Consider the following 14,367-nt stretch of genomic DNA (forward strand, 5'->3'; position numbering starts at 1 on the left):
AGAGAAAAACCTGTGCAGCAATGAAGACCCCGAACAGCCAAGAAATAAATTATATATATAAAAAAAGAAGGAAATGATTTTTTAAAAGGGATAGTTTGACTTTCAGAATTGTAAAGAATAAAGCATCAAAGTGGGAGGACAGAAATGCATTCATTGCTGTTCTTTCTGGCACGGTCTTCTAGTTTTCCACCTTTATCCTGGGTATATAATTCTTTTCTGAGCAGCTTTCTATCTTGTGTATATAATTCTATTCTGAGCAACTTTAAAGGACATCTTAATCACTGTGAAGAATTAAGAATCACTTAATTCATCACTAAAAAGAAACAGCTTCTGTATGGAAGTATATTGCTGAAGTATACAAAAGAATTGTATATTGTTTATAAGTTTATTTTATGAGTTTATGGGTTTAATTTTTAAAAGAAGAAAACTAAGAGCTAATTCATTCAATAAATACTTATTACACATGGATTGTTTTTCATCCACTATTCTAGGCTCTAGGTATACAGTGGTGAACAAGATTCCCACCCTCAGGGGGCTTAGCAGGAAAGACTGACTGCTATGTTGTGAAAGCAGAGTATAAGGCTCTCTGGGTGGGTTTTCAGGCGGAGGGAATGGGAGCAAAGGTAAGGCTGAGAGTAGCTAAGGATGGGGCTAGAGAAGTAGGGAAGGACTGGAGCACAGAGGACGGGGAACTTCATCTTGTGGACATTTGCTTTCGTTTTTCTTTTATACGTATTTTAGGTTTGAATCTGTTACAGAAAAGATGATTGGTCAATGTTTTCCATTCGACTGCTTTTATATTTTAGCTAGAGAATATTTTTAAGATTAGAAATGATCTAAATAATTGGATGTTTTAAATATAACAGAATAGATTTTTCAGTTATTTTCTCATAACTCAAAGTGGTATGTTCTTGTTACATTTTTAAGACACTGGTGAAAACATTTGAAGTATGTGATCTTCCTGTCCGAGCTGCAAAGTTTGTTGCAAGGAAGAATTGGGTTGTAACAGGAGCGGTAAGTAAGCATATGAGTTTCTAATCCCATTTCTGAATTGGTCAGTGATTACCTAAATGAGTTGCAGAATTTTGATTCTTGCTTTTTTTTGTTATTTAGTGCAGTGCTTTGAAGCCTGGGCTTTACACCTTGAGCCTATAGTATATTTTTTTGTGTAATTTACTTCATAAGACTAATGATGGTTTTTAAATTTCCATTTCTAGGATGACATGCAGATTAGAGTGTTTAATTACAACACTCTGGAGAGAGTTCATATGTTTGAGGCACATTCAGACTACATTCGCTGTATTGCTGTTCATCCAACCCAGCCTTTCATTCTAACCAGCAGTGGTAAGAGATGACTCCTTTTGGTCATGTAGGTCTTTCTGAGTAATTCATTTTCATTCAGTGAGATATGCAATTCATTTACTGCTGTTACAAGTAGAGTTCTAATTCCAAGCAGCCTTTAAACTATTTAAATCCATTAATGTGCTATCAGTGCTGCTTGCTTTTGTATTTTAATGAATATCAGCTCTACTTAGGATTTGTGTAGCAGTTGCCCCAGTTCCTGTCAGGGAAGACCTGAAGGTCTAGATGCTGAAACATCTGCTGAACAGAAAGCTAATTTACCTGCTGAGTGAGTGAGTTGTTGGCAGATTGCCATATACTCTAGTCAGTTTTATCTTGATATTCAGACTAGTTTGCACCTTGGTATTATGTATAAAGCAGTGGAGCTTTTTGGAAGGCAGTTAAAACAAGTTGCACTGAATTGTTAATAGCTCTTTGAAACATTTTTAAGTTAGAAATTGAAAAGTAATTCAGAACTTTTTTAACCAATTGAAGCCTGGCGTGATGCAGTCCCTGGGGTTGAAAAGAGTCAGACATGACTAAGTGACTGAACTGATTAAAAGAGAAATGCTTGTTTCTGAAATAGTCATTGTCATCATTATTCAGTCATATTTAGACTCTAATTAAACTTGTGTTAAACTTTCATCATTATTCAGTCATACTTAGACTCTAATTAAACTTGTGTTACTCTTTCATCACTCTGTAAAGCCCATTGAGTCTGTTTTAAGTTTTTTCCATGAAATTTGTGTATTTGCTATTAGTAATCTCTTTTATCTCCATTCTTCAGAAAGTTAAAATTATTCTTAGAATAAGCATTTTGAAAAATCTGTTCAATTTGGATTCTGTGTCTGTAAGTCATGGAATATATGATTTATGTTAGATTTTCTTCCTTAAAAAGGCACAGAGATTCTGCACCTTAGTTCTGAATGAAAGCAATAGAAATTGCAACTAACTGGAGACTTTCTTTTGGTCTAGATGACATGCTTATTAAACTCTGGGACTGGGATAAAAAATGGTCTTGCTCACAAGTGTTTGAAGGACACACCCATTATGTAATGCAGATTGTGATCAACCCTAAAGATAACAACCAGTTTGCCAGTGCTTCTTTGGACAGGACAATCAAGGTAAGGTGCCCATTGTTTGTGTCAGTTATGCTTGTTCGTGAGATATAGTTGTGTTAGGTATTTTACTGCTGGCTTCCCAGAAAGTTATTCCTATCTGAGAAGTTTCTCTCAAAAGCTTATTTTGAAGCAAAATAGGACTTCTTATTTTGATTCAGAAGGGCATATTCTGTTTAGAAAAATGGTGTGGCAACTCAGTGCTCTTAATGGAGGGGTATTTCTCCATGTGGAAGCAATATATTGTAAGAGTTTTAAACATCTGCAAACCCAGAGTAAGAAAATGCCTGTGTCTTCTCTAGGTCACTGTTTTCCTCTTTGTTAGTGTATTTGCTGTTGACTTCTGCTGATTATTAATCTGTTTCATCTGCCTCCATTCTCTTTTTCTTACTCCATTTCTCCATACCACTGCCAGCAGTTATCGTTCTAAAACATGGGTTCCATCTTGTCAGTTCCCAATCTAAGGATAAAGTCCAGATTCCTTGGTATGGAATACAAGAGTTTGCAAAACCAACGTTAGCTAATGTTACAAGGCATCTCCTGTAAACCTGGTCTCCTCACCATTTTCTCGAGAAGCCATGAATGTTCACGGAACCTTACCTCATTCAGCTGGTCCCTCTGCCTACAGTATTCTTTATTCTCCCTTTTTGATTTCTTTTCCTCTGGAGAATTACTCATCTTTCAAGGCTTAGCAGTTATTTACTCTGAGAATCTCCCTTCAGACATCCATTTCACCCCTAGACAGAGCCATTCTCATTCCATTCCTTCCATTTTTTTTTGGCCTCTGTTATGGTCTTCCTGTTAATGGGAAATCTTTATTCCTGAAATGTTGATGTTTGGGGCAGGAACTGTATGTTACCCTCCTCCCAAAGCAGACACACATTAGCAAGTAACACAGTGCCCTGTCTGTATTAGATGCTTAATACATGTTGCAGTGAGTGCAAATATATTCCTTTTCCCACTATAATATTTAAAATATTTTTATATGCATAGATTTAACTTTGCTTACATGAATAGGCTTACATCTATATAACATTTTTATTAGTTTTCCTTTAACTTATATAAAATGTTATCTTCTGTTTGTCTGACAACTTACTATTAAATGGTACATGTTGAATATCTTAGGGCTTTGAATTACTTTATTTTTTTTCTTTTATTGGATTATCCTTGCTTTTGACATAGGTTGAAAACTTTGAAATTAGTTTCAAACTTTCTTCACTAAATTAGATATAGCTTAAGGATAAAATTGTCTTACCTTTGGCTCTAGTTTGTTTACATATCTTTATACTCCCCACAGGGCCTCCCATGTAGTAGTCATACAAAATAAGTATTTGTAAAGATAAAGCTCAATAGCAGTGCTGTAGTAATATTTGACTGCTTTTTCATACTTTTAATTTTTTGATTAAAGCAGTCATTTTCTCCTTTTAATACATCTTACTAAGTCCATTTTCATTAGCTTTGTGTTATTAATAACTCTCTTATAATGTCATTTCCTACCCTTAAAGTAGTGTTTCTCAAAGTCAAGACACCTGGGGTGTCTGTTGAAAATCTAGATTCCTGATCTTCATTGTAGTTCCACTGAATCATAATCTCTAAGGATAAAGCCTGGAAATTGGCATTTCAGAGAATGCCATAATGATTCTGCCCCCTGGAAATTCAAGTAAAGTGAGAAAGAACCCAAAACAAGTGGGTGAAAAAATGAGCATTCTTCAGCTTCTCTCCTGGGCTTTGGCATTTCTGTGACTTGTCAGGGGTGTGGTGGAGCTGCCTTCTGAATTGAAGGCCCCATGTTGACTGGCAGATGCTGTTGCTCTCTGAAGGTGTGGCAGCTGGGCTCATCGTCACCAAACTTCACTCTGGAGGGACATGAGAAAGGCGTGAATTGCATTGATTACTACAGTGGTGGTGACAAGCCATACCTCATCTCAGGAGCAGATGACCGTCTTGTGAAAATATGGGACTATCAGGTACAGTTTTTTCATAGCTTACTTGCCTTATGTTAGATATACTTCTCACTATTTCTTACAGGACAGTTCAAACTTGGGTTGTTGAACTGTGTTTTGGGCATAATAACTTAAGGCATAAGTAATTGCACCTAAACTGTGGTCTCAGAATTCCCCACGAAAATAATAGCAAATGCTGATTAAGATTTTAAAAATAAAATGCCATCATGTTTATTTTTCATTTACTACTAGAAATGAGAAATTTCAAGATTTTAATTAAAATGAATTCTTACATCCTTTAGTATCCTCATTGGCAGACTTCATTTGTATTTCAAAACTAGCACACTAGTGACTATGTCAGATATCACAATAGTGGTATCATTTTGCCACATAGACTCTTGTAAACCTGGTTATGAACTCTCGTTACTACACTTTTTATCTCCAAGATTTTAAATTTTTATTTTTTTGTTTCTCACATCAAAATAACCACGAATAGTTAATAAAATGAGGCCTAGAAAACCACTTACAGTGAGATACTCAAATCTGTGTTTAAATACAGGATAAAAACATTAAAGACATCTTAGGAAATTGGGGGACTGATACTTAGATGAAAACCAGCTCTTTCAGGGGGTGTGTGTGTATATGTTTTCTTCTTTAAATATGATAGTAACTTGTGCCTGTATATCAAATAATGAGAAAACATGTACACAATAAGATGATTCTCTTTCAAAAATCTCTGTATTGAATACTGTTTAGATTGTTGTGACCATTATCACTGATTATGCATCTGTGCTCTGGGAAAATTAAGGATGAGTTACTGTTTTCCACTAATAAGAGTATTTTCTGTGTATTGACTGTAGAATAAAACTTGTGTACAGACACTGGAGGGACATGCCCAAAATGTGTCTTGTGCCAGTTTTCATCCTGAGCTGCCAATTATCATCACAGGTTCAGAAGATGGTAAGTTAGAAATGTGTATTTATTCCTATGCTTATCATTCATTGCTGAGTGCATATTTAAGCCAGCTTAGTGCCCTGCATTTTCATTGGAAGTTTCAAAAGATTTTGATATTTTTTATTAGAGTAGATTACTTAAGCTATAAAAGAGTACAAGGACATTGTTGTTATCATTATCATCATCATGATTCTGATGTGTTTAGACTCTGTTAGCTACATAAGAGGACACCTAGAAGTGCTAGGGGAAAACGGAAAAAGCCTGTGCTTTGGAGTCTAAAAGCTCTGAATCAGATTCAGGCTCTGCCACTTCATAGATGTGTGGTTTGGGTACATTATGAAATGGGAAAAGATATACCAACCTCATAAGATTGTAGTGAAAGGATGTGGAAAAATAACATAGAAAGCATCTGGCATGCAGTAGGCCCGGTACCCAGGAATCCTGTCGTTATTTCACACACAAAAATTATGTTTCTTTGTTTTAGCTTGTTATGCACTTTCTATTATATATTTATGTTGCTGTCTAAAGTCACAGACTACAGATAATGAAGCTTTCAGGAAGTGTGTTGTGTTTGACTATAAAGACTTGCACGTGGCTGGTTCACCTGACAGTTCATTGTTGGGTATTCACATCAAACGGCTTACTCACATTGTTTTTTCAGGAACCGTGCGTATTTGGCATTCAAGCACCTATCGCCTTGAGAGTACTTTGAATTATGGAATGGAGAGAGTATGGTGTGTGGCCAGCCTGCGAGGGTCCAATAACGTTGCTTTGGGCTATGATGAAGGGAGCATCATTGTTAAGGTAATCTCTCATTGCACCGTCTCTGAATAGGGGTATACAGGGGGAGCAGTTTTCTTCCAAGTCAAACTGGCACTTTGTTAAACTGGCACTCTGTCATTGAGCTATGTACTTACAAGAGATTAGCTACTGGCGAGGAGAGTTAGGTGGAAGAAAGGAGCCCTCCATTAAATAAAAATAGAAAATGTTTATTTTGTTGTAGTTTCATTTGTTTTCCTTTTTGTGGCTAAAAGTCATTTGTCACTCCTCCAGCTTGGTCGGGAGGAACCTGCCATGTCCATGGATGCCAATGGAAAGATAATCTGGGCCAAACATTCAGAAGTCCAGCAGGCCAACCTAAAAGCAATGGGAGATGCTGAAATTAAAGATGGAGAAAGACTGCCACTGGCAGTAAAGGATATGGGCAGTTGTGAAATATACCCTCAGACTATTCAGCACAATCCTAACGGGCGGTAAGCCACCACCAGAATCTCCCTCTGGGCTTCTCTGTGTGTTTGCATATCCACAGCTTGTCCCAGCCCTGCCCTGTGATGCACATTCCTCATTGAGCTTTTGCCTTGGCCTCACAGTCCTCAGCACAGTGGCAGGCAGCCAGGCCCGTTGATCTTGTCTGCATGCATGGTGAAGCGTAATTGCCTTCCTGGCCTTTCCCACTACACAGTTTTGAACAGTGGAATAGTTTTGTGTTGACTCTGTTTCACATGTGTTGGTATGCATCCTTATGACATGTCCTTATGCTCCTTCAAAGGCAAGAATCCTGTCTTACTTGAGACTTAGTAGGTGCTCTCTAAATATTTGCTGACTCATTGCTCTTAAGAAGAGTTGTGAGGTCTTTGTCTTTTGAAAAAGTTTTGGGAAAGGTAATAATTCTGCTTCTCTGTAATTTGTATCATCAGCTTTGCTTCTCCCTTAAGATTTGTAAAGCACTGAACATCTTGTGAAAGAAAAGTTTTTCATACAATGAGTTTAAACGTGTAAGCTATAAAAATTATTTTACAGTAGATCTGAGCAGTTTATAATGCTATCCTGAGTATTAAAAAAGACCCAAGTATATAAACCAAGTATGCTGCCTAGTTCAGTAAATGGTCTCCATAATTACTTGCAATAAAGTTTTCTTATGAAGAGTAAGAACACATTATATATTTTCCCCTTAATATCGTAAAACATTTTTTGTTTAAGTTTTGCATTTCACCTTTGGCAGTCTGATAACAGCCAATATGTCCGTTGAGAAAGTTTTGACTATGCAACATTCTTTATTTCTTATCAAAGTTAAAAATATCCTGTTTATTATAAATATCATAAATTTAACAGTCATTAAGAAGTGGGGTAAGATATTTTTATTTATTTGAATCATCAGCTTTAAAATAATGGTAGCCTTGCAAGAAGATCATGCCTTCTTATGGTGTAGACGTAATGAGCAAAGTGCCAGGTATCTGAGTACTCAACAAATGCTAGTTGAATTACTGGAATCCTCTCCTATACATCTCCCGCCTTTCTTATCTTCCTGACCCTTTGTTTGTAAGAGAGGCCGTTGCAATAATATTTTCAGCAGTAACCCCATCTTCATAATCTGCTTTTGATTTGTTGGGTGTAATATTTGTGTCTAGCTCTGTATTCCAAGAAATATATAACTTTAAAGGATATTAGGTTCATTTGTAACAGTCAACTGAAATAACGATTGTTATTAGAAATATTTCACCATAATAGAAACAAGATAAATCATTGTTTCTTAACTTCTGCATGTCATTGGTCCTCTGTACTTCCTCCCACCCTGGCTTTTCTAACTTGTAGGTTTGTTGTGGTGTGTGGTGATGGCGAGTACATCATCTACACGGCAATGGCACTGAGGAACAAGAGCTTTGGGTCTGCCCAGGAGTTCGCGTGGGCCCACGATTCTTCAGAGTAAGTTTTGGCTGTGTCATATCAGCTGGCCCTGATTGCCAGTGGGTGTTCTGTGTGCAGCTGTATTGAAGAGGTCTGCAAGGCTCAGTAGGCTGTGCTTCTCCATGTTGAAGACCAGTTCTCACCAGACCTGTGTTGGAGGATTAGTCAGGGGCAAATGTGCAGCATGAGCTGTGTTTTAACTTTTTATACTCAGTTTTGAGCTGGCTCACTCAGTCTGTCCCAATAATAAACTGGGGACCCAGCACCTATTTTTCCTTGGTGGAGCCCACGGCAGGGCTGAAGGCAGAGTAGGCCCTCAGATAAAGACCTTGGCAGGCCCCACCCCCACCCCAGAACCTGCATCCTGAGCTGCTGCTGCTCTCATCTGAGCCACTTGGAGAGATGCTAGATTCTGATGTAATCATGATAAAAACTTAATGAATCACAAAAATGAGTTTTCATGATGTTACTTATCTCCCATTTTTAACAAATTCTGTCTGAATTCAAAATGTTCATAAAATTGTCTCATTAAAAACAGAAAAAATACCTCTCAATGCTATACTAGATAGTTACTGACTGGTTCCTTGTTGATTCCTGTTTGGTGCATGTAATAAACATGGGGGCTTTGGTTTTCTCCAGACTACACACTGAATTACATCTTCACAGTTTTCTTGGTTTTGTTTTCTCCATATTTTGTGTTGCCTCTTCTGCCAACAGTGGGTAACTTAGGCCTCAGCATCACTTAGTAAAATGCATGCTTTTTTAGTTTTTAACAAAAAGGTCACTGAGAGGTAAGATCTTTTCATCAGTTTCCTAAATAAACTCATTTATGCACAGTTCCATATACTAAAAAGTACTTTGTTACCATGAGCACAGTTACAGTTCTTGAACTGACATACCTCTCTCAGCACACATCTCCCTCCGTTTTGATAGTTCTCTCTTTTCAGGTTTATCAGGCCCAGACCCTCCCTGTTTAGCATCTTTCCTGTTGGAGCAAAGTACTTGTTCCATCCCTTTCTCAGATACTCTTGAATATCCAGCCATAGCCCTCTTTCGAGAGAGAGGCCTGAGTATACACAATTTATTAAGTTGTTGCCAAGCATGAGTGACTAGTGAGCCACTTATAAAAGTTTTTGTTTTTCTAAGTTACTTTTTATTGGGGTATAATTTATACAGAATGAAAGGCACTGTTTTAAGTGTATCTTTCAGTGAATTTGGACAATTGGATTACATCCTGTAATCTGTAACCTGTAATCACCAGCACAGTCAACATTTCTGTCACCTCAAAAACAATCCCCTTGTTTCTCTTATAGTCAGCACCCCACCCGTGTTCCCCACTAGATCAGATCTGTCTTCTTTAGGATTTCGTCAATGGAGTTGTGCGGTATATACTTGTTGTCTGGCTTGTTTTGCTCCGCATAACGTATTTGAGCTGCATCCATGTTGTTACATGAGCTTCCCAGATTGCTCAGTGGTAACGAATCTGCCTGCAATGCGGGATATGTGTGGGTTTGATCTCTTATCGGGGAAGATCCCCTGGAGAAGGAAATGGCTACCCACTCCAGTATTTTTGCCTGTGGAATCTCATGGACAGAGGAGCCTGGCGGGCTACAATCTGTGGGGCTGCAAAGAGTCAAACATGACTGAGCGACTAAACAACAACTTGTTGCCTGGGTCAATAACTGGTTCCCTTTTTGGCAGAGTAGTATTTCATTGTATGAATAGACCACAGTTGGTTTACTCATTCACCTGTTGAAGGACATTTGGACCTTTTAAAATGGTTTGTAAGCCCTAGTAATTTGTGTAATAAACATTGTGAAGCCCATTCATTATTTGTCCAACTATAAGCAGTTCACTGATCTCTTAGGAAAAAAAAATATATTAGTGAATCTTCAGATATTAATTTTATATTTTTGTGTAATTCACTACTCAAATACATTTGAAGATATTTGTAATATTTGGTGGAATTACAGTTTAGTATATATGTAGTAGGCTATGATTGTTTTCCTTTTCCCCCCAGATATGCAATAAGAGAGAGCAACAGTGTTGTAAAGATATTTAAGAACTTTAAGGAAAAAAAATCATTTAAACCAGACTTTGGAGCTGAAAGTAAGTGTTGTTTATATATGATACGATTTTAGAAACTTTGTAATGGCTCAAAAACACCTAAAGATCTGAAAATATTTTGTTGTTCTTTGTAGGTATCTACGGAGGCTTCTTACTGGGAGTGAGGTCTGTAAATGGCTTAGCTTTCTATGACTGGGAAAATACTGAACTCATACGCAGAATTGAAATTCAACCCAAACACGTGAGCTTCCATCTTTGCTGTTTTTGGAACGTACCACTTTGTGACAAACTCTGGGTCCCTGAGGCCAAGAAATACCCTGGTGCCCTGCAGTCCCTGTCCCACTGTGCTGGACATGGGGCCATTTACCTCAGGATTGCTTTAAAAAGGAAGATTTAAAAGGGGGTATTTGAATAAGGCAGTAGATGTTGGGCTTTTTGAAAAGTATAAAGAGTTGTACAAATGCCAAGTGCTAGTCATATTTTAAATGTCTTTATTGCTTTGAAAAGGAAAAGTCAATGAGTTCTTGGCATGGCAAGACCTGTAAGTCTCCCACTCAGTTTAGAAAGCCTTTGCCTACATTACCTGATAATGGCTGTTTAAACTTTAGGTGGCCGTTCACCAGTGACAGAGTTTTCTACCTTTAGATCTGCCTGCTTCTTTGAGAGCTTTCATTGTCAGGAAGTTATCTGTGGAGACAGATATCTCCCAGCGTCCTGGTTCTGATTTCTAGAGTCTGCATTCTCAGCGGGGGGGGGGGCGTCATCCTCAAGGGGGCCCCTGAAACCAATTGATGAGAAAAAGTACTCTATTTTATCTATAAAGCATAGATGTTCATATGTTTATACATGTTATGTGTACTATGTGTTTATGTATTACATAATGTATAGATAGATAATGGGCTTCCCTGGTGGCTCAGTCGGTAAAGAATCTGCCTGCAATGTAGGAGACCTGGGTTTGATCCCTGAGTTGGAAAGACCCCCTGGAGAAAGGAACGGCTACCCACTCCAGTATTCTTGCCTGGAGAATTCCATGGACAGAGGAGCCTGGCAAGCTACTGTCCATGGGGCCACAAAGAATCGGACACTACTGAGCAAACTGTCACTTTCAGATGTATAGTATCTGTGATATTAAAACTTTATAAAGGAAAGTGATTGGGAAAAAATGCCTAAAGAAGTTTTGGGGTGGGGGTCACAATGGGGGTGGGAGGGAGTGAGGAACACTGTTGTAGAGCAGTCGTGACGTCCTGTGCTCCTCTGAATCTTGGTGCACCTGGCACGTACTGCCAGCGCTCCTTCCTGCCTCCCTTAGGGCCTTCCATTTCTGTAAATAAAATAGCAGCACCCTGTCCACCCTTCCAAATATGTGTGTGTGTATATATATACACACATAACATCAGATTAAGTGCTTACTTATTATCCTAATGTAAGAAGATAAATCTTGTAGGAAACAGCATATGCAGTTTGTCACATTCACGTAGACTCCAAAATCATTTATCTGTGTTTTTGTTTGTCATGTCGCAGATTTTCTGGTCTGACTCTGGAGAGCTAGTCTGTATTGCAACTGAAGAGTCATTTTTTATCCTTAAATATCTGTCGGAAAAAGTCTTGGCTGCACAGGAAACACATGAAGGAGTTACTGAAGATGGCATTGAAGATGGTTTTGAGGTAATTGCATCAGCAAAACTTTAGCTTTGTTTTTAAATGAATTATGTACTTACAGCTGAACTTCACTCATTGTAACATTTTATTATAAATTAAGTTTGGGAAAACTTAATAAACATTTAAGGAGTTATGGTAAAATGTGAAAATTAAAGTCCTGGCTCAAAGATCAGAGTCTGAAAGTATTTGGTAAAAGAGATTTGTGCTTTGATTATAGGAAACCTTTAGACCAACTTTGACTGTTTTTCAGTAAGGAAGTTAGAAGTTGTTTTTGGTCCTAAGACAGTTTAGCTAGAGTTATTTAAAATGGGTTTTCAAGCAGAGGGAGCCTAGCCTGGTGCTCTGTGATGACTTAGAGGGGTGGAAGTGGGGGGGGAGGGATGGAGGCTCAAGAAGGAGAAGATATATATATTTAATTATGGCTGATTCATTTTGTTGTACCGCAAAAACCAATACAATATTGTAAAGCAATTTTCCTCCATTTAAAAGATAAAATAAGAGAGTCTATAATTATCTTTAAAAAAATAAATGGACTTTCAGATATAAAGATAAATCATCCATGGTGGAGGTGTCTTGGAAGATTTTGTGAAATACTTATTATGCCAGTCTCATGTATGTTAGGAATTTCAATCAGCACTTTCTTAGATTATAGCTTTGACGCAATGGTGAAACTTTACATTATAGATGCTCATCCAGGAATCTGTTCTTAAATGAAGAAAGAAGATAGACATTCCAAGAAAGATTTTCTTTCTTGAAATAGGATTCTTTCTTTGCATCTCTTTTTCTATCCATCACCCCTAATTATATTCAGTTTTTTGTTGTTGACAGTTTGTTATTTGTTGTTGAATGAGATAATAACAGACTTCATTTTCTCTCTGTAGGTTCTTGGTGAGATTCAGGAAATTGTGAAAACAGGGCTGTGGGTAGGCGATTGCTTCATTTACACAAGTTCTGTGAACAGATTAAATTATTATGTTGGAGGAGAAATAGTCACCATTGCCCACTTGGACAGGTAGCTGACTATCGTTTTGCTTTTGTTTTTAACATCCTAAATTTAAAAGTATACTTTAAAAATAAAACCAATTGCTGGCTTGTAACAATGATAGGCCTGTTTTTTCAGTGTTATGGTTTTAATAGGTGGCAATTGCTAACTAAAACTGCATCAATCAAATGAAAAGATTTTGAGCAAGAGGCAGAGTGAGAGAGGGAGGGAGAGAGTATGTACTGATTCGGGCTTAATTCTAAATTAGTTTCCATTTCTCTTACAGAACGATGTATCTCCTGGGCTATATTCCTAAAGACAACAGGCTTTATCTAGGGGATAAGGAACTGAACATCGTTAGCTACTCCCTGCTGGTGTCAGTGCTGGAGTACCAGACGGCTGTCATGCGGAGGGACTTCAGCATGGCCGATAAGGTCCTTCCGACCATCCCGAAAGAGCAGAGGACCAGAGTTGCACACTTCTTGGAAAAGCAGGTAAGGGGGGTTCTTTGTTTATTTTTGTGTGTTTTTAAAGCCAGCAGTTTGAAAAAATGTTTGTATGAATTTGAAGAACTTTATTTCTTGTCACTGATTTCCTTATGCCAGTGGACTTTCTCTTATAAATTTAAGTCACTTGTTAATATGCTTCCTTCTCCTTTCTCGTTGTCCTTCATATCCCCTTTATATGTTGAAGGTGATTTATTAGTCTTCCCTTTCTGTAGACTTCTTTTCCATTCTATCAGTATTTTCAGTTCTATGCTGTATTTTTCTCTATCCTAGCTAGCTTCTCTCTTTCTGTAAAATACACATAAAATTTATCATTAGTGATGAGCATTTTCCTTAAAGTAGCATTTTTATAATCAAAGTTTGTTTATTCTTGAAACATAGTTGATTTACAGTGTTGTACCTGTCTGCTGTACAGCAGAGTGACTCAGTTATACACATATATACATTCTTTTTTTATAATCTTTTCCATTGTGGCTTATCACAGAATATTGAGTATAGTTCTCTGTGCTACACAGTAGGGCGTTGTTTATCCATTCTATACAAAATGATTTGCACCTACCAACCCCGAACTCCTAGTCCATCTCTCTCCCTCTCGCCTCTTTGGCAACCGCAAGTCTGTTCTCTGTGTCTATGAATCTGTTTCTGTTTCTTAAATAGGTTCATTTGTGCCATATTTTAAATTCCACATGTAAGTGATACTATGTGATATTTGTCTTTCTGACTTCCTTCACTTAGTATGATAATCTCTAGATCCATCTATGTTGCTGCAAATGGCATTATTTCATTCTGTTTTATGGCTGTGTAGTATACCATTGTATCTATGTACCACATCTTTATCTAGTCCTCTGTCGATGGACATTTTGGTTGTTTCTGACTTTTGTGAAAAGTGCTGCTTTAAAATCCAAGTTATGTATGTGCACAAAATATAAAGCTTTGCAAGGCTTAGGAGAAAACAGCCCTCTCCCTTCTCTCATTTCTACTCCCTAGTGGTAATCACTTTTAATTCTTTTACCTGACTGTTGCCATTTATTTCCACATGTCTAACATGCTTAGTATGTTGCTGTTTCTCAGTTTTAGGTATTTTTTGGGACTTCCCACTCTGTAGAAAATGA

The 14,367-nt window shown here is 37.5% G+C and overlaps 1 protein-coding gene across 1 annotated transcript in view; it reads left to right on the forward strand.

Moving 5' to 3' along the window:
• The window catches only part of COPB2 (coat protein complex I subunit beta 2), a 31,535-nt gene that overhangs the window by 10,190 nt on the left and 6,978 nt on the right, over positions 1-14,367 (forward strand). Inside the window, exons 3-15 of the mRNA XM_081574019.1 lie at positions 928-1,014; positions 1,218-1,344; positions 2,317-2,465; positions 4,280-4,426; positions 5,263-5,362; positions 6,018-6,160; positions 6,410-6,609; positions 7,949-8,059; positions 10,062-10,150; positions 10,243-10,349; positions 11,630-11,773; positions 12,649-12,779; positions 13,036-13,243. Coding sequence (XP_081430145.1) covers positions 928-1,014; positions 1,218-1,344; positions 2,317-2,465; positions 4,280-4,426; positions 5,263-5,362; positions 6,018-6,160; positions 6,410-6,609; positions 7,949-8,059; positions 10,062-10,150; positions 10,243-10,349; positions 11,630-11,773; positions 12,649-12,779; positions 13,036-13,243 — 1,743 coding nt within the window. The remainder of the gene's footprint in view (positions 1-927; positions 1,015-1,217; positions 1,345-2,316; positions 2,466-4,279; positions 4,427-5,262; positions 5,363-6,017; positions 6,161-6,409; positions 6,610-7,948; positions 8,060-10,061; positions 10,151-10,242; positions 10,350-11,629; positions 11,774-12,648; positions 12,780-13,035; positions 13,244-14,367) is intronic.

This window comes from Giraffa tippelskirchi, chromosome 2, assembly GCF_054371585.1.
Source record: "Giraffa tippelskirchi isolate mGirTip1 chromosome 2, T2T-mGirTip1v1.2.pri, whole genome shotgun sequence".
NCBI classification, from domain to species: domain Eukaryota; kingdom Metazoa; phylum Chordata; class Mammalia; order Artiodactyla; family Giraffidae; genus Giraffa; species Giraffa tippelskirchi.